Source organism: Brachypodium distachyon, chromosome 4 (genome assembly GCF_000005505.3).
Source record: "Brachypodium distachyon strain Bd21 chromosome 4, Brachypodium_distachyon_v3.0, whole genome shotgun sequence".
NCBI lineage: Eukaryota > Viridiplantae > Streptophyta > Magnoliopsida > Poales > Poaceae > Brachypodium > Brachypodium distachyon.
The window spans coordinates 1,876,380-1,895,621 of record NC_016134.3 but is presented as its reverse complement, the minus strand read 5'-3'; the positions used below and the strand labels follow the sequence as shown (position 1 = coordinate 1,895,621).

Below are 19,242 nucleotides of genomic sequence, written 5' to 3'. Positions count from 1 at the left end.
GCATGATAAGTAAAGTAAAGTAAACCCACCGCACGCCACGTGATGTGCCGGGAGAGGGGAGGATCTGTTCACTGTCTGTCTATCTCTGTGATGCTGATTAACATATGTTAAGATGCAGAAGATTGATAATTCTGGCTCTGGCTGATCTGCCCGTTGGTGCTATCGATGATGCTAAAGTGTGTTCAGAACGCATGGTCTTGATGCAATGTATAGTATGGTACAAGTTCGCTCACTTGTCTTAGGGAGTGAACACATGTTTTTTGTTTTCATCTTTCTTGTTATTTTTTCAACTGGCCAATGGTACTCATAGTATCAACTCGCCGCCAGGGGCTCGTCGGCGAGCGTTACCAGTGTGTTGTACCAAAATTATGTTTAGAATTTGTTTGATTGGTGCAGCAAATTTGTTCTACTCCTTACGTCTTGAAATAACTGACGTGAACTTGTATAAGAATCTATACAAATCCATATTTCTTATTTCGAGACGGAGGTAGTACCAAATTTTTGGCAGCCAAAAGGTCTTCATTTGTCCCCAGAATAAAAACAGGTCTTCAGTTGATTAGTACCCTATGAAATCTTAGTTGTCCATCTATCTCGTAGTTTTTTCTAACTATTCCAAAAAATTCGATCAACAAAAAGACGAGAAATCTCTAACCGATTTTTGGTTTGTGAATTGTTGACAAGAATTGGTAAGACATGCTCCCTCCGTCTTAAATGAACAGAGAGAACACCCCGTTTGCCCTTCACATCGCCCACCTAAAAGAGCGAACGACCGCACGTTAGACGACTTATCGTTGGAGCTGACGTGTTTGAGTGCGTTAGCTAAGCTAGCCGGAGTACATGGGTCCAAGCTCCACGTTCATGCATAAAAACCGTGCCGTGTTCTATCTTGTCGCCTCCGACGATCCAACGGCCGTCCGGCCAGCTGCGTCTTAACGTTACGCGTGATGCGTCCATATCGCTAGCTAACAATCATTTGCCGTGTGCCCTACATATATACGTATCTCTCCTTCATAAATTCGTATACGTACGCGTACAGATGGATCGTATAGCCGTGACAGTTAGCTGTAGAATGGTGTGTTTCAGACGGGAAGATTTGTCAGTTGCTGCTATACGTATATACTCCTTCCGTCCCATATTAAATGACTCAAGTTTGATTAAATATGGATGTATTTATATACTAAAATACGTTTGGATACATGTAATATTAGAAAATCGGTTAATATGAGACGGATGAAGTACTGCACTCCAAATGGGTAAATCACTTAAGTTAAACGGTTATCGATCGTTTGAACGCGCAGCTCGCGGGGCATCTTATTATTTCATCGTGTATATGCATTCTTCTTGTTTTTGGCTGTCAAATACTTTCTCGCTGTCTCAAATTTTCCTAAACATGGATGTATCAATAGCTAAAAAACGTCTAAATACATGTAATATTTCGACACTTAATATGGAACGGAGGGAGTAGTAAGAGAGTAGATTATGTATTTGGGCAGTCTGTTTGTGCTGGATCTCAACAGTAAGTACAGAGTTTTTTCTTTTTCTTCCTTTTTCTGTCAAGTAAGAGAGCAGATCGATGATGTGTGTTTTGCAGTTTGTTTGTGCTCGACTGACAGTAAGTGTAAGGGGGTTTTCTTTTCTTTCTTTTCACAGGCAGTAAGCATATATGCAGTCACTTACTCACTTCCTTCCTACCGAGGAAAAATTCCTCAACTTAGAAGACATGTATATATTCACAAAAATGTTACTATTGACGTATCAGTGTATGAATATAACGCGTCACACTGGTTAGTTGGCCAGTGAATATTATTTGTCGGAATCTCATATATACCATCAAGAATTTGCACAAAATGCTCAAATAACACTCAGAATTTTCCGCTTTACAAAATTATCAGTAATTTTGCGCCACACCCAAAATTAGCCACTACAGTTAGTTGACTGTAAAGGCAATTTTGTCCCCTTTAACAAGATCCCCAACACGATGTCTGTTGTGATCTTATGAACACTATTTCGGGTTGGGAATTATGATGAATTTAAATATATTATTCTGTTGAGATTTATTGCGCAAATTGTGGTGTTAAGCTAAATAAGAGAACTACCGAAGTTGTCTATTTTCTTGCTGATTTTTTTTCTAAACTCGTTAGCTAAAACATGTCAAAAATTATATAGCAACATGATGAAAATTGTATGGCGAGATAGAAACCGGTTAATAACTAGATATTGCCTTTGACATTTATAATACTAGATGATACCCGCGGGATTGCATGCTACAAGAAAGCAGGTCAAAGCAGTGTTCAACATTATAATGCAGATGGAAGTGCTAGTTTAGCCACATCTCTCAATCATTCTAGCTGACCTTAACCTTAGTTTTGTTAAATCCGGCATGCTATATACTTACTTGATATCGTATACTTTATTAGTTTTTTTAACGAATTTGGTCAAATTTTAATAAGTTTAACTTAGGATAAAGATAGCATACATTTACCTACAACTAGAACATTTTGTATTTAGAATTGGATGTAGTATATCAAGCTAAATGTACGTAGTACTCACTCTGATCTTAAATTCTTATTCTGGTTTTAGTTCAAATGAAGCTAAATATTGCCCCTTGAATATACTCGATCATCCAAATTAATTAAGCTAGATAAAGATAGAACACCCTTTTCTCCCGGAAAAAAAAGCTAGCGTGGGCAGAAATATACTGTAGATTCCCTCGAGAGTCACACGTACACGGCTGGCAGATCCGAGTGCAAGTGTGTTGTACTCCATCGATCATGCTATGCTGTGGTCGCCGACATGCATATATACAATAGTATATTTTTATTGGTACTGCCACAGCCAGGCCCTGTACACACGAACATGTCATGTTGCCGTCGTGCAGCTGCATGCAGCTAGCTAGATCACACTGGCTAAACAATTAAATTACACGAGAAAGGAAAAAAGTTATTAATTCATTCATTCTAGCTGGTACAGGCTACGAAGCTTCGTACGTATGGTACTACACGTATATACGGTACCTGTGGATGAATCATGGACCTTTCATCAATGATTCAATCGTATTATTTTTTTATAAGGTCAGATCTGACCTTTTTGAGTTCAAGTTTTGAAATCGCATATATTGTACTCGAACAGGTCAATGCCGTATGCGAGTACGTGCGTACGTACATTAATTCATTCATGGGTGAGCACTGAGCACCAGTCCTCGATCTCCAACGGCAGTGAGAATTTTTTTTTTCTTTTTTCTTGAGGGGACTCTTTGGACGTCTAGGCCCAATGAGACTGTACATGGAGACCCATTAGCCCATGGAGGGGCGTTATCGTCTGTTCTAGATAACAAGTGTCCACCCACGGCCTTTCATGTTTCCACGGTGGGCCGAGCTAGACAGATGGAACTAAAAAGACCAGGTTCATAATAGCAGGCCGATTGTAGAAAGTGGGCCTGGCTGATGCTTGCTGGGCTGGTTCACACCATTGGTTTTCAGGCTCTGTTTTCTGGGCTAACAAACCGCACCCACGATAGATTCTCGGCCCAACTGCTAGTGGTAAAATTTCTTGCCAGGTTGCAGCCAAGAAATTCCGGATAAACAAAAAGTCTACATCTGCTTAAAAAAGAAAAGAAAAAAAGCTCTACAACGCATGGTTTTGGGTTTGAGCTCTATATACTTATTGTCTTCCAAGCACATGGAGCTATTTGTCAAAGTTGCTTGTTTGAGCCAAAGCCCTTGTCAAATACGGAGTAAGGTGGATCTGATAGATATATCATGGGTGAACGTAATTTAGGATCCAAACCGAGGAAAACATCGTCTTCTCCTCCAAGCCTTCGTTGTGTTGTTTCTCTTGGAGGTTTGGGATTCCTAGGCAGTAGGAGTCTCCCAGAAGCATCCAAACTTGTGTGATTTGCTCGAGGGCGTTTGTGAATGCCGAATTACGCCTCCAAAAGTATATAATATCACCGGGATCGATGGACGTAAGCCTCGAAAGAGGGCGGCTTGAGAACAAGTTCGTTATCTCGTCTTTTTAATGATACTACCTCAACAAAAATGTGGGATTCGAACTCCGATAAATACTTCATTGACTCCAATTTCATAATTGGTTTATTCACCACCGTTGTTCTACCTATTGCAAGATTGTTTCTCATCATTGTTGTATGTTGCTTATGATATTATTGCTCATATAGGTCGATTCACCTAGTTGCATGTCCGGTAATCTTATGCTTCCATTTCACCTTCAAGGAATGTTTAATTTGGCTAACATTTGTAGACAAACCTACGCCCCCCCCCCCCCCCCTCTCTCCTCCCATTGTAGTTCATCATCTTTGATCTTCGGTGTACATTCTTGAGGATCCCGCATGTTTACATAGCAGGTTCATAGGACATCGTCATGTTAAGTGCCCAATTCACAGTGTCTTGTACAAGGGGAATACCCCCCCCCCCCCCTCCAACTTGTGTGTCTCTCCGTTTGGTATGGTTGATACATGTGGGTTGGAGGCACCAGTTTAGGAGAACCGTGATTGTGTAACATCCACTTCATGCATGCGAACAAATGGGAAAACCTGAGAGAGGGTCTCCTTGTACGACATAGAAGAGCAATGTCGGAGATGGTAGAGAAATAACAACATACAGTCACATAATCAGTCACGTTGGTGGAGGCAAACGAGCAAGTGGCGGAAAAAGGAATTGAAAGGGGAAGAGGGAATCAACGTCGGTGACAGAGACCAAATATTTTTGCTTTTGCTTCCAGGGGACAAGATGGCACCATTTTATTTTTCCCTTTTTGAGATAGATTAAGATTCCACACTCTCTGAGAGCTTGAAGCCATCCTCACCAAGCGAACATGCCATATAAGGCTAAATGTGAACTCAGTCGTTAATCCGCTCCATGCATGACCTACGTCCCCCTTGTGTGGAGCAGAGTTGCGTTTTTGTAAAGTATCATACCATGAATATTAATTACTATCAATTCACAAACTGAAATAGTTGTAATATTAACGTGTCGAACTTATCTTACAACATGTTATTTTGTACATAGGAACGCTCGTTCTTATTATAGCAAGGACTCAAAATCCAACAAATGGAAAAGCAGAATCGTGATGCTAATTAAGGGGAAATTATCGAATTGCATGTGCCGTCGCAATAAATGTAGATCAAGAATAATAAACGCAATAATATTCAAGATTCTTGCTCACATCTAACCATGTCCATGCCTCAGAACATGGGCCTCATTTAGCCCGCATCCGTTTTTGCACACGAGTTATAACCGCTGGCAGCCTGACAAATCTGATTAAGCAGAGCAGTAGCTCGAATTTGGATAGCCGAGACATAACAACATAGCGGCTAGAAATCAGTGAGAGAAGGGGTATCCACGTAGGAAAATGCCCTTCTGCACCTGGAAGCGATCGCACCTGAAATCTTGGCCGAAGAATCGCATTAGGATTTGGAATCAATGAATACGTATTCTTTTATTTGCCCAGCAAGAAAGTCGTATTCTAGAATTGGTGGGGCCTATAGGTGGCTATCGGGCCGGACTTTTTTGAAAAGCCCATAAGCCCGTCAGGCCTGGCCCGTTTGCGCCCCGCCCGGCACATTTATAATCGGGCCGGGCCGGCCTGAGGCACCGCCTGGGCCTCAACCCCAACCCCGTTGAGCCGGCCCGATTAGCAAGTGTTTAAAAAAAATTGAACACACAAGGAGGAAATGAAATTCTTTGGTGCCATCACTCAAACCCCCGACCTCCCTCCCCTCCTTTACCCTACCTAGCCACTAGGCCAACCAAACTGTTGTGCTAACATACGGAAAAAAGACCTTTTGATCTAGTTTTCATGGCTGCAATGCAATAAAAAGCCTTGGTGCGGCATGGAGGATGTGGTCGAGGGTCGCGCATAGGCCAGTGGCGATGCGGTTAGAGAAGGCGGCAACTCGAGCGGTGCATCTAGTCATGTGTGGTGGCCGTTGGGGGTGGGTTGAGGAGGCGGGCGGCAACGGGTGGGGCGGCTGAAGAAGGTTGCGGGAGAGCGAGAGGATGCGGCAGCGGGGCGGTTAGGCCGCGAGAGGGAGGCATTGGCTGGTCTGGGAATTCAGATCAATAGAAAAACTTCGATCAGGGGGAGCGACGACGGTGGAGGATTTGCTGGAGTTTGGGGGAGAAACGACCCGTGGGGAGTTTGGACTGTGGGTTGAATCTTGAAAAAAGAAATGGACAAAACACAAATATGTCTGATGGACCACGACCAAGAAAGCGTTCCTCCCTTTATTATTAAAACTAGTACAGTGTCCGTGCGTTACCACGGCCTCTTAAACATATGCATACAAAATTTCACGTTCATTGAAACAACAATAAGGCTTTGTTTGGACGTAAATATTGGGATGCTTGGCATTGAATTGGTTCCAATGCCAATATCATGAGGTATTGATATTGAGATTGAATGACAATACTTTTGTTTTCATGTTTTGGTATTCGGAACCCAGACATGATATTGAGGTTGAATGCCAAATCCTGTTGGATGGCCAAAGTGATGCATTGAAACTATATGATGATTACATTGTTCTGTACGTATGGCAAATGTGTTTATGTGTAACATTTCAACAATACAAAATTCCGCACAGCAGCCGCAACATGGTAGTAATTCTGACCAGAAGCAAATAATTTTGACATCCAATCGAATTTAACGGAACAATTGCTTTTGTCATGGAATCCATAATTGTCATATTCCTGAACGTGAGAATTCTGAGTCACTGAGTGTACTACCGAATTATCGTTGATTTCTTCAAAGGGTGCAAAGGCCGGTCCTTGCCCCTGCCCCACCCCCACCCCCACACCGGAGCTAGGCACGGGGGGTTGCAGGATGGCCACCCTGTCCAAATGGTGCAAAGGCCGGTCCTTGCCGGGTCGTGCCGCGATAAGATAGAGGATGCAAGCGTTATCCGGAATGATTGGGCATAAAGCGTCTGTAGGTGGCTTTTCAAGTCCGCCGTCAAATCCCAGGGCTCAACCCTGGACAGGCGGTGGAAACTACCAAGCTGGAGTACGGATCCGAAATAACTTGAAATATATAATAATTGTTCCGAGGGAACCTTCTACTGAGAGTTGGCTATTCATACATGATATAAACATAACCTTAATGAATTAACTGACTTTTTTTACTTAATAAAAATCTCACATTTTACCTGTTAGTGTTCTAAGTCTAAGTTCAAAAGTATAGTAAAATAAAAAAGTATAGTAAAGGTAAAGTAAAAAAAATCTGCTTTATGTATCCTTAAATGGTATAAATGGGGGTAAATGGGGGTTCTGATGTCTCATCGAAATTGTTTGTTACGTCAGAATCAGAAGAAACTAATTCTGGATGAGTCGGGGACGGACGACGACGAAGAAAGCGTTCCTCTCTTTATTATTTGGGTAGATTAGGGGTAGATTTTTATCTATATATGCAAGCAATTTCAACTATTATCAATGGAACGGCTATCTTTTGTATGCAGTCTTTTTTAATGTGGAATTTTTGTACTCCCTCCATCCCATATCTAATGATGTAATATTACATGTATCTAGACATATTATGATATATAAATAAGTCCATACCATAATATATTAAGGGACGGATGGTGTATGAAATGGGATGAGATGTACGACCTCGGACCGACGAAATCCATCGGTTACCTTAATCAATTCTGCCCATCTTCCGATGTGGATGGTAAACTTTACTCACATGGCCACCACAGAAAAAAAGTACGGAGTAACATTCTCGCTAATCAAGAAGGTAACATTTACGAGCATCTCCAATAAGAATATTTCAGCCGGTACTTCACGCTTCAGCTCATCCCTTTTGCTGAGATGGAGGAGAGAGAGGTAGAGAATGATGTGTTATGCTATATGCTGCAGAAGTAACGATAGCAGCACTGATACCAAGAAAAGAGATAGAGCAAATAGAGTATTACAAGTAGGACCTCAAAATCGAAAAATTGAGAAAGAAGACATAGAAAAAATAGAGATGAGGTGGATAGTACAGTGCCGTTGCTAAAAATCAACCGGATTCCCTACTAACATTAATCGGTGAACCAGGAGCATCTAGTCATCCTGCACTAGCTGCTGGTCCGTGCTCTGACCTTAGCGGCGATGGAGAAGGTTCTGGTGAGCGCGGCGACGGGGGCTTTGCAGCCCGTGCTGGGGAAGCTGGCGACCCTGGCCGGCGACGAGTACAAGCGCCTCAAGGGGATCCGCGGCGAGATCGACTCCCTCTCCCGCGAGCTCGCCGCCATGGACGCCTTCCTCGAGAAGATGTCGGATGCAGAGGAGGAGCCCGACCCGCGGGACAAGGTGTGGATGAACGAGGTGAGGGAGCTGTCCTACGAAGCCGAGGACAGCATCGACGACTTCATGGCCCACGCCGCCGCCGGTGATGGGTCCGCCGCCAGGCCGGACGGCTTCATGGGGAAAATAAAGGGCGTCGTGGGCCGGACCAAGGCTCGCCACCGAATCGCCAAGGCCGTCGAGGATCTCAAGAGACAGGCCGTCGAGGTGAGCGAGAGGAATGCCAGGTACAGGTCTAGCGAGCCCACCACCTCCGTCTCCAACAAGCGCAAGGTTGACTGCAAGTCTTCTTCCTTTTCTTTTCCTTTTCCTTTTTTTTTGCTACTGATGCTCTTTGCTTTCGATAAATAGCTTGCATTTTTTTTGTATAGATGCATTATCTGATGATACGCTGTATAAAACCGGGCCGCTGCAGGTTGACCGCAGAGCTCTTGCCATTTTTGAGGATGCATCGAAACTCGTCGGCGTTGATGGACCTAAGAAAGAAGTGATCCAGCTATTGAGCGGCGATGGGGAGCCCACACAGCAGCAGCAGCAGCCACCCCAGGTGGTCGCCATTGTTGGGGCCGGAGGATTGGGGAAGACGACAGTTGCAAACCGAGTGTATCAAGAGCTCAAAAGGCGGTTCGATTTCCATGCTTTCCTGTCCGTGTCACAGAATCCAGACATCGTCAGAGTAATGAGTAAGATTTTCAGTCAGTTGAACAAGAAATACTCTGCTGCTGGCACCGAAGATTTGTTGCAACTTATCACCAAGATTCGGGATTTCCTCGCCGACGGAAATAAACGGTACTGCTTCAGATCCTTCAAACTTTTCACCAACTTTTCGACTCCACTGCATCTTACTGTTATTAAATGAGACAGAGCCGGCTCTGGCATCCAAACTTAATTGGCTACAGGTTGCACTGTTGCAATTACTACATCAGCTAAAGAAGGAGTAGTATCTTATTAATACTGAATAAGTTTTTTTATTCATTAGACTGCACAGCCCTCATTCGAGGTGTACAAACATCCACCAACCTTCATCATGAAACGCTAAAAAACACACTCTAAGGACTGGCTATGGCTAAGTGAATCAAGGAAAACAGTCATTACGGTGAAAATCCATGAATCAAACGGTAAACTGCGAAACTAACACTGGACTACTGGAGACCCTCCAATCGGTCCAGCCGATCTGGCTCGTTGATTCTCTTTACTTGAAGTTGGCACTGCTTCTCTCCTTGGATTGTAGTTCAGACTGTTAGCTGTTCTTGTTCACTCCGTAGTTTACTCCATTTGGATTGGAGTATTTGAATTTCCTGCTGATTCTCTTAAGTTTGTAGAGATTGTTATTCTTAGTGTCAATTTTCTAACTATTCAAATTTAGTTCGGTAGGAGGAATAGTTCCATTCGGAGGGGGCATTTTCTTTCTGTACAGTATGTCGTGTTGGCAAGGTTTAATTGTTTGAGATGATATTAGCAAAACATAGGTGATTTGAAATGATAATATGAATATGGAGCTAACTACAAAAGGTTTGCTATAGCTCTAGAATTTCAAGGTGCAGTCGAGTGGACATCTCAAAAGACCCCTTTAATATACCAAACTAGCGTATACTCTCTCTCATTTTCTTAATATGTGGTGTATTAGGTTTTTTCAAGACTAGGCGTTGACCAAAAATTGCTTTGCTGATATGTGATTTATGACATGAAATTTATATCTCTAGATTTGTCTTCAAAGTACATATTGTAATAGTGATTGATATCATATAAATTACATATTAATGAAGCAATTCTTGGTCAAAAAATCTTTTTTAACGAAACCTAATAAGCCAGTATTAATAAAAAGAGGCATGTCTTAGTGTTCGATCAATAAGCATAACATTTATTTATTTTTGTTTGCAGATACTTTATTGTAATTGATGATATATGGAAGGTGGAAACATGGAATGATATGAAGTATGCATTTCCCATAACCAATTCTGGCAGTATAATAATCACCACCACTCGTATAAATGTTGTCGCTCAGTCATGTTGTTCATCATTCAGTGGCCATATATATAATATGAGGCCTCTTGATGAGGTGCACTCAAGACAACTATTCTATGGAAGACTATTCAACTCTGAAGAAAAATGCCCTTTGCACCTTAAAGGAATTTCCAGTCAAATCTTGGAAAAATGTGCCGGTTTACCTTTGGCGATCATTGCTATATCAGGTTTGTTGGCTGACAAGGCAAGTAAAAAGGATAAATGGGAGCAAGTGAAGGATTCAATTGGTCGTGCACTAAGAAATGCAAGCGTTGATGCAATGGTGAACATAATATCTCTTAGTTACTTGGATCTTCCTCGTCATCTTAAAACATGTCTACTGTATCTGAGTATATTTCCAGAAGATCATATTATCAGCAAGGAGAATTTGATAAGGAGATGGATTGGTGAGGGTTTCATACATAGGCAAGTCGGTTATGCACTGCATGAGTCAGGAGAAATGTGTTTCAATGAGCTCATTAACAGGAGCTTGATCCAGCCGGTGATAGACAAGACATTTGGTCACGAGGTGAAGAGCTGCCGAGTTCATGACACAGTTCTTGATTTTATCATATCCAAGGCCGTTGAAGCGAACTTTGTGACTATAGTAGGTGTACCTGGTGTACATCCCGATCAACGAAACAAGGTTCGTCGGTTGTCTCTGCAGAATGGCGGTGAGATTCCGGCGGGTTTGGTTATATCTAGTGCGCGGTCACTCCATGTTTTTGGGCCTAATGTGAAGATCCCTTCTCTGTTGGAGTCCAGACTGTTGCGTGTTCTAGTCTACGAAGACTGCTGGCAGTTAAAAGATGATCACCTTGCAGGTATCGGCAATTTGTTGCACCTCAAGTATCTGAGGTTCAATGATGCACGTGCCCTGAGAAAGATTCCAGAAGAAGTAGCAAGGCTACCACACTTGGAGATTGACGTACTTGAGCGTGGAAAATTAAAGGAAATTCCAGCGACCATCTGGCAGCTCCGATGGTTGACCCTTCGTGGACATGACAGTAAAGTACCGGATGCAGTGGCAGCCATGCAAGGATTACAAGTGCTGGAGGTTTTCAATGTTTATGCACAGTCAACTGAGTTTCTCGTGGGGCTTGGCCAGCTGAAAAGCCTAAGGATGTTGGGCATAACATTCGTCATGTACCGTGTTGGTCTCTATTCAAAGGAGGAAGATGTTCAAACCGCAAAGATGGTCTCTTCCATAGCTGAGCTAAGCAAAGCAGGCCTTGAGTCTCTGCACATTAAGATCGACAAGCCGTCGGACAGGATATTGGAGGAGGATTGGTTCCCGGAATCTGATCCTCCATCTCCATATGGCCTTCGGGAACTTGTCATCGAATCGGTGGGACTCCCACGAATTCCAACATGGATGGTCTCACTCGGCAACCTTGAGAAACTGTACGTCTCAATGCTTCGTGTCGGGGAGGAAGACATGGAGCTCCTGGGAGGCCTGCCCAGCCTGCAACACCTCTGCATCCATTGTTGGTGGGGTGAAGACGACGAGTCAGCTGAGATGGAGGCTGCCATCAAGAGAGCGATGGAGGCCCATCCCAACCGTCCCTGCTACTCAGTCACATAAAGTACTGTGGGCGAGAGCGACACGGTGCCAAGTGGGATGATTTTGAAATTTGTGATTAAATTTTGAGTCAAAATTTCGAACTAGGAAATCCCCAATAAATTTGAAGTGGGACTGGGACATGAGTGGGATATATCACTTACAACCCTAGGCGACATCCTTAATCTGTTGAATAATTTATTCCCTTAGTCCAACAAAAAATGTCTCAAGTTCGTTAAAATTTAGATGTATCTAGACATGACTTACTGTATAAATGCATTTAAATTTAATCAAAGTTGAGAAATCATTTGTTGGACGGAGGAAGTATGATTTCTTAGATATCCATGTCACGCTTTTAATTATTAACTAAGATAAAACAATGCGGAAAGAAATAAATGGATTGAAAAGTACCCACACACATAATAATGTGATTCGATAGCAGGCACTTTCAAGAGCTGTATCTTTATAAGCAAAACAGGATAAGAGATCGAAGTAGTTCAATGCGATAGGCTGTTAAGAGACTAAAGAAATCAGCTCTTGCGGTCTTAATAAATCTATATATTCCTCCGTCCAACAAAAGATGTCTCAAATTTAGATATATTTAGACATGACTTAGTGTATAGATGCATTCAAATTTAGCCAAAGTTGAGACATACTTTGTTGGACGGAAGAAGTTTTTTTTTGCATGGTTGCACTAATTTTCTTAACATATCCATGCCGACAATACTGGACACAACAACGTTACAACACGTCATCGTAGTATGTTGTTTACTTCTATTTCACCTTCAAGAACTATTTGATTTGGCTAATATTTGTAGACAAACCTATTCACCCCCCTCCCGTTGTAGTTTTGGCATCTTTGATCTTTTTTCCCCTCTTTTTTGCAATCACGCATCTTTGATCTTGAGTGTACTTTCGTAAAGCTCCCGCATGCTTACACAGTAGGTTCATAGGACATCGTCATGTTAAGTGTACAATTCAGACTGGCTTGTGCAAAGAGGAAGACCCCCTTCCCCCTGAGGCTGGATTATAACAATAAACTTGTGTCACTTGCCGTTTGGTATGGTTGGTACATGTGGGTTGGAGGCACGACTTTAGGAGAACCGGGATTGCGTAACATCCACTTCATGCGAAAGGATGGGGAAACCTCAGCGATGGTCTCCTCGTACGGCATGGAAGAGCAATGTCGGAGATCGGGCAATAACGTATCCAAAGCATTTGGGATGGTAGAGAAATAACAAAATGCAGACAAGTAATCAGTCAAGTTGGTGCGAAGAGGCAAGCGAGCAAGTGGCGATGCTTATTGGGGAAGAAGGAATCGAAAGGGAATAGTACCATCCACAAGAAGGATTTAACGTCGGTGCCAGAGAGCAGACATTTTTTTTTTGCTTCCAGGGGACAAGATGCCACCATTTCGTTTTTCCTTTTTTTTTGAGATGGATTAAGATGCCACACTCACAGAGCTTGAAGTGATCCTCACTAAGCAAACATGCCATATAAGGTTACATGTGAACTAAGTCGTTAATCCGCTCCATGCATGACCTACGTCCCCGTTGTGCGGAGCAGAGTTGAGTTTTTGTAAAGTATCGTACCATGACTATCAATTCACAACTAAAACAGTTGTAATATTAACGCATCAAACTTATCTTACAATCTGTTATTTTGTACATAGGAATGCTTGTTCTTATAGTAAGGAGTCAAATCCCGACTCATATAAAAACAGAATCATGATGCTATTTAAGAGGAAATCATCGAATTGCATGCACGCGTCACACTAAATGCGTATCGAGAACAATAAATGGAATAATATTCAAGATTCTTGCTCACATCTAGACATGTCCATGCCTCAAACATGGGCCTCATGTAGCCCGCAACCGTTTTTACGCATGAGCCATAACCACTAGTAGCCTGACAACTCTGATTAAGCAGAGAAGTGACTCGGATTTGGACGGGCGAGACATGACAACACAGTGGCGAGAAGTTAGTGATCGAGAGAATGGGTACCCACGTAAGCCTTTTTCTTTATTACGGAGTGGTGTCCAGGTGGAGACGTGTTTTTTTTATATCGTCATTTTGTTATTTTGCGCGCGTAACCGATGGTCGAAGACTAAACTGATTGGTATCCGGTTTTTTTAAAACTCATAACCGAACCCGACACCGGAAGTTTCAGTTTCTTTCTAGTCGGGACCGACGACAATTCCTAATCGGATTTGATCATAACGCATTCAGTCTTCAGTTAAAATGCCCATGACACTCCCCATCGATTGTTTTTTTTCTCTTCCTCAACATGACGAGCATTATGAATTATGAACTCTGATCAACCGACGGTCAAAACAGAACTAGTCAAAACCGAACCAGGCACCGGAAATTTCAAGTCCTTTCTATTCGAATCCAACGATAATTCCTAATCGGATTCGGTCGATTCATTCGGTTTTCGGTTAAAACGCCCACGTCGACCGGAGAGACCTTTTTTTTTTTTCTTCTCTTCCAGAACATGAGTAGAGTCTTCTTCCTGCACATGAGTCATGAGCAGCTTAGCAGAGCTGAGACAAGTTTGGTACGGCCCATGGATCTGAGCCGCCCGTAACCAAAACCCCGCCGGCGCGAAGAAGAAAACCCCTGGTCCCAAAAAAAGCGAAAAAATCGAGTGAAGCGCGAAGCTCTCTCGCGCCACCGAAATGGCGCCAACTCTCCCGCCTTGTCTCTCTTCCCCCGCCCGCCGCGCCTATTTCCTCACCGCGTCCTGGGCTCCCAGCCTCAAACCCTAGCTGCCCCATCCTATCCTATCCCCCGCACCGAGGTCCAGATCTCACCCTCCTTGCCTCACCACCCATGGCCGCCACCGGCTCCGACGCCACCTCCTCCGTCCCTCACCCCGTCGCCGTCGCACCCCCGGAAACCTCCGATGCGGCGGCGGCGGCGCTGCTGCGCGTGGAGAAGAAGAAGGCGCGGGGGAGCTACAACTGCGGCCGGTGCGGGATGCCCAAGAAGGGCCACGTCTGCCCCATTCCGGGACCCCCCGCCGCCGGGTCCGCTCTCCCGCCGAGGCGCGCGCTCTCCTTCGACGAGGAGCCGCCGCTGCTAGCGGTCCCGCTGGCGTCCGCTTCCCCGGCCCTGGCCCTGCCGCGCCCGCCGGAGAAGAAGAAGGCGCGGGTGGACGTGGCCGTGGTGGACCTGGACGACGGGGCGTCGTCGGATCCGGAGCCCGCGTGGGAGCGGTGGGTGGACGTCGGTCTCGGACCGCGGCGGCGGGTGGCTGGGGAGGTGCTCGTGGAGGTGCTCAGGCGGCTGCCTCCGAGGGCCGTTGCGGCGGCTGCCGGGGTCAGCCGCGGGTGGCGGGACTCTGCGCGCAGGGTCTGGCGGGCTGCAGAGGAGATCCGCCTCCGCGCCGCCGGCGTCGGCCCCGTCGGCGCGCTCCTGCCCCGGTGCCCCGCTCTGACAAGGCTCGTGCTCCGCATGGAGAGGTGAGGAAACAGACCATGAAACTCAGAACGAACGAACGAACTCACCCCGATCCGACCAATTACCCCATCGCTGTCCCGAGATCGATCGATCGACGAGCCAATCGATCCATATAGCTGCCGATCTCGGTCGAAATGGGATAACCCACTGACGGAACGTTCTTGCTTAATTTACCACGAGATCGATAAGCTCAGAGATGGAGAACACGTCATGTTCTCCGATCGGCGGCTGATTTTTTTTTCTTTCCAAATTGCCGATGTGTGATCTGATCTGGTGCCGTGAGATCTCACCGCTGCGTGGATCCTTGAGCGGTGCTGGATTAGATCCAATACACAAGCAATTCTCCAGACTGGAAGAAAACATGCCGATCTGATTTGCTTGACTGAATTTGGATTCTTGTCGGAAGTGAAATTCTTGGTGGAAGTTCTAGCAATGGCACCGCCTAGATCGTTGTACGGATGACGGGATCTCTCACCGTTGCCTGTCTGAATCACGGATCTGATATTTTTCTGGTGCCTTTGATGCATAATATGTCCCCAGTGCCAATACTAGATGGGTGAACGTGCTGAAAAGTCCATTGTGGTGGCAATTGGGACACTAGACTCTTGTAGATATGCCGATCTAGCTCAGTTTCTGTGCTGCAACCTGTGCAAGACATAATTCAGGTCAGTTTTGTCACAGATTCAGTTTGGAAGAACAGGATTTCCTGATCTGCTGACTTCAGAGGATTTTTGTAGGTTCTTTGTTTGAAGTAAGGGAATCATTAGGCAGATCTGGTACCTTTTTAGCATTATAGAAAGGTTTAATTTTTTTTGTCACTGAAGGAAAAAACTTGATCTACTGTTTTGGGGCTTAATTCATATATTTAGGCCCTCTTTGATTTGCAGGACTCCAAAAGCCTAGTGATTGAAAAAACTTTAATGTTGTGATTGTAGAAGTTGTTTGGTTGCACCATAGGAAAAACACATCAATTTTCTAAAGATTAGGTGTTTTACTTTAGAATTGCTTCCAGAGTAGTTTATAGCTACAAGGGATGTTCTAATATCATGTCCTTCTGACATTTGCTGCAGTGATGTTGATGCCACAATGCTTGCATGCCTTGCATTTTCCTGCCCAAACTTACAATCTCTGGAGATAAGCATGGCTGATAGTGCAGTCAACCGGATGACTGGGTAAGCTCAACACTCGTAATGATAAATTTCGTAAAATGGTTCTTTTACAGTTTCCATGCATTTTCTTCACCTGAAATTTAATTCTGTATGATCTATGATGTTTGTTGAATTGAAAATTATGGGTTCATGACTAATATTCTGTAATCTGTACACACCAATTTGAAATTGCACACTACCAAAATGCTTGGAGATGCTTACAATTCAGATTGTTGTTTGATGCTGCAATATGCACAAGATCTTAAATTGGAATTTAAGTCTGATCATCTTTTAACCAACACTTGTTCTTCTTACAGGGGTGAGCTAGCTAGGTTTGTTTCAGAGAAGAGATCTCTCTCAGTTCTCAAAGTAGATCGGTGCTCTAGTCTTGATTTTCTTAATATAAGCTCCCCAAGCCTTTCAACTCTTTGGCTATCAGATCTATCTTCCCTTACAAAATCTGTAAGTTGCCATGCTTTTATGATTGTTTCTAGTTATTTTGGTTTGAAGTTCTATAAATTCATGGTGTTCATTTCTCACAGGTCATAAACTGTCCTAATTTGAAAGAACTCTCACTGGATTTTGCACAACAAAATAATGATTCAACTGATCTGATTAGTCTGATGGATAGTCTAGGCCATACTTGCCCAGATTTGAGAAACCTGCACATCTCTTCAGTTCACTTATGCAATGAAGTGGTGTTTGCTCTTGAGACTGCTAACCTCAGGTACATCCACATCTTTGCTATGCTTATGGGATACTGCTCATATTTCAGGAATTTACTAGATGAAATCTGTTTATTTTATATTGAACCACCTGATTAAATTTCTTCGTGTTTCATCAGGGGGCTGTGCATGCTGTCGTTGCTTCTAGGTAAAAAAATAACAGATGCAGCTGTTGCATCTATAGTTCGTTCTTATGCAAGCCTGGAGTTGCTTGATTTAAGTGGGTACGTGTGTTTCTTTAATTCTAATAGTTTGGACTTTGGAGACATCAAATTTTATTATTTCTTATCGCAATCCCATTCAAAATCATGGCTAAAATAATCTGACATGCTTAAACTCCAGGTCTAATATCACTGATAATGCACTTGGGATGATCAGCAAGACATTCCCTAATACTCTGACTCGGCTCCTCCTTGCCATGTGCCTAAATATTACCTCATGTAAGTCCCAACCTTCGAATAGCCTATCTCTGGTTTCAAAATTTTACATTGCCTGTGGCCTCAAATATCTAAAAGTTTCCCTGTTTATGTGATTTGTAGGCGGGGTCCAGATGGTAGCAGCACAGCTGCCCCTTCTTCAGCTCCTGGACTGTGGCAAGAGCTTATGTGCTAACACGCAGCCCGAGGCAAAGAGGTCATCATACTTTGGTGATCTCAGCGGAGGGATTAGGTTTTGCTCGAAACCACAGGCTGTGCGGAAGCAGCAACCTACTGGCCAAAAACTGATTATAAAGCACACCAATCTGAGAAAGCTAAGTCTTTGGGGCTGTTCAGCGATAGATGTAAGTGCTTGAAATTCACGATTGCTGATTTATTTCTTTTCTGGTTTATTATGTTCATGGTGATTCTGTGTTCTTATTGCTATTTCTTCATGTATGACAGGCTCTGTATGTAAATTGTCCAGAGCTGAATGATCTGAACCTCAACTCTTGCACAAATCTCAATCCAGGTGTGACATCATGTTCTTTCTTTTCGATACTGAAATGGCTGCTCTTCCATTGTCCAAACTTGAATGATCAGTGCATTAAGTATTGACAGCCTATTAAACTATCTACAGAACGGCTGCTTCTTCAGTGTCCGAACTTGAAAGATGTTCATGTCTCTGGATGCCGCGACATGTTGATTGGAGCAATCAGAAACCAGGTACTGCTAAGTTGTAAACCTACTGTGGTATAAGAGTATTGTCTGTGACAATCTCATTGCCAAGTTGCATTTGAACTCCTGGACAATGCAAGGAGCAGCATTGCCATGATGATCACCTGTTTTTTCTTTTTTCTGAACAAGTCCACTCTGAATTCTGCCAGGTTCTCAATGAGTTCGCCATGGCTGAGCCTCGCTTACCTTGCAAGCGCCTTGCTGACGGCTCGAAGCGGGTGCAAGTCCCTCACTTCATGCTAGAACAGGTATGAATTGCATCCGCAACCCTCCCCAATCTCTACCCTCATCTTTAAACACAGCACTTCATTGTTCTCCGTGGACCGATCGCTCACCATTTCCGTACCTTTTTCAGCTGCTTGAGGATGAGAAATCAGGCGGTGGGGCGTGTCGTATCCAGTGTGCCGTTCATCTGAACTGAGGCAAGCAGTCACTTGCAGAGGAATGTAGCCCTTTGAATTTGGGGGCAGGAAAGGCAGATCAGCTAGGCTGTACTGTTGTAGACTGTGTTGAGACTTGAGATTTTCTTCTTCACTGGTTGGTGGTTTTTACCTGAATTTGTTGTAAAATGTACTATCAACATTCCTTGGTTTCCTGTAATCTTCTGTTTCGTCCCTGCCGAATTCTTTCGGACAATAACAGCATTATGGTGTACTCTCTGAATTCTTGATTCTTACAGGAAAATAATGACTTATTTATGGATTATGATCCTTCATCTGTCCTACCACTAGCTTTTTTATTCACATTTTTCGCTGACTTATTTGCTGTTTGGCATGAATGCTGTTGCTGTTTCTGCAAGCCTACAACTACTTAACAGCAGGTCCTGTGGATGCATCTGCAATAGAAACTAGTACCGAAGGGCCTAGATGGAAACTCACCATGCTAATTCGG

The 19,242-nt window shown here is 43.7% G+C and overlaps 2 protein-coding genes across 2 annotated transcripts; both read left to right on the top strand.

Annotated features, from left to right (window-relative positions):
- Positions 1 to 7,906: 7,906 nt before the first annotated feature.
- On the top strand, positions 7,907 to 12,157 carry LOC100834450 (disease resistance protein RPH8A). The gene is made up of 3 exons (XM_003579143.4): positions 7,907 to 8,570; positions 8,713 to 9,086; positions 10,179 to 12,157. The coding sequence occupies exons 1-3, from the start codon at positions 8,103 to 8,105 to the stop codon at positions 11,884 to 11,886; spliced, it is 2,550 nt and encodes an 849-aa protein (XP_003579191.1). The 5' UTR covers positions 7,907 to 8,102; the 3' UTR covers positions 11,887 to 12,157.
- Positions 12,158 to 14,460: 2,303 nt separating this feature from the next.
- On the top strand, positions 14,461 to 19,056 carry LOC100834149 (F-box/LRR-repeat protein 17). Its single transcript, XM_003579142.4, has 11 exons — positions 14,461 to 15,326; positions 16,395 to 16,496; positions 16,790 to 16,934; positions 17,015 to 17,199; positions 17,317 to 17,421; positions 17,540 to 17,637; positions 17,737 to 17,978; positions 18,079 to 18,145; positions 18,254 to 18,339; positions 18,501 to 18,599; positions 18,707 to 19,056. Exons 1-11 carry the CDS (start codon positions 14,695 to 14,697, stop codon positions 18,770 to 18,772), a joined length of 1,827 nt encoding a protein of 608 aa, XP_003579190.1. The 5' UTR covers positions 14,461 to 14,694; the 3' UTR covers positions 18,773 to 19,056.
- Positions 19,057 to 19,242: the final 186 nt, after the last annotated feature.

What these genes read in the sequence shown, in the direction of transcription:
- LOC100834450 (XM_003579143.4), top strand. Translation starts at nt 8,103, where the DNA reads ATGGAGAAGGTTCTGGTGAGCGCGGCGACGGGGGCTTTGCAGCCCGTG. An exon ending in CCGTCTCCAACAAGCGCAAG is followed by an intron (nt 8,571 to 8,712) that starts GTTGACTGCAAG and finishes GGGCCGCTGCAG; the next exon opens with GTTGACCGCAGAGCTCTTGC. An exon ending in CTCGCCGACGGAAATAAACG is followed by an intron (nt 9,087 to 10,178) that starts GTACTGCTTCAG and finishes TTTTGTTTGCAG; the next exon opens with ATACTTTATTGTAATTGATG.
- LOC100834149 (XM_003579142.4), top strand. Translation starts at nt 14,695, where the DNA reads ATGGCCGCCACCGGCTCCGACGCCACCTCCTCCGTCCCTCACCCCGTC. An exon ending in CTCGTGCTCCGCATGGAGAG is followed by an intron (nt 15,327 to 16,394) that starts GTGAGGAAACAG and finishes CATTTGCTGCAG; the next exon opens with TGATGTTGATGCCACAATGC. An exon ending in GAGTTGCTTGATTTAAGTGG is followed by an intron (nt 17,422 to 17,539) that starts GTACGTGTGTTT and finishes CTTAAACTCCAG; the next exon opens with GTCTAATATCACTGATAATG.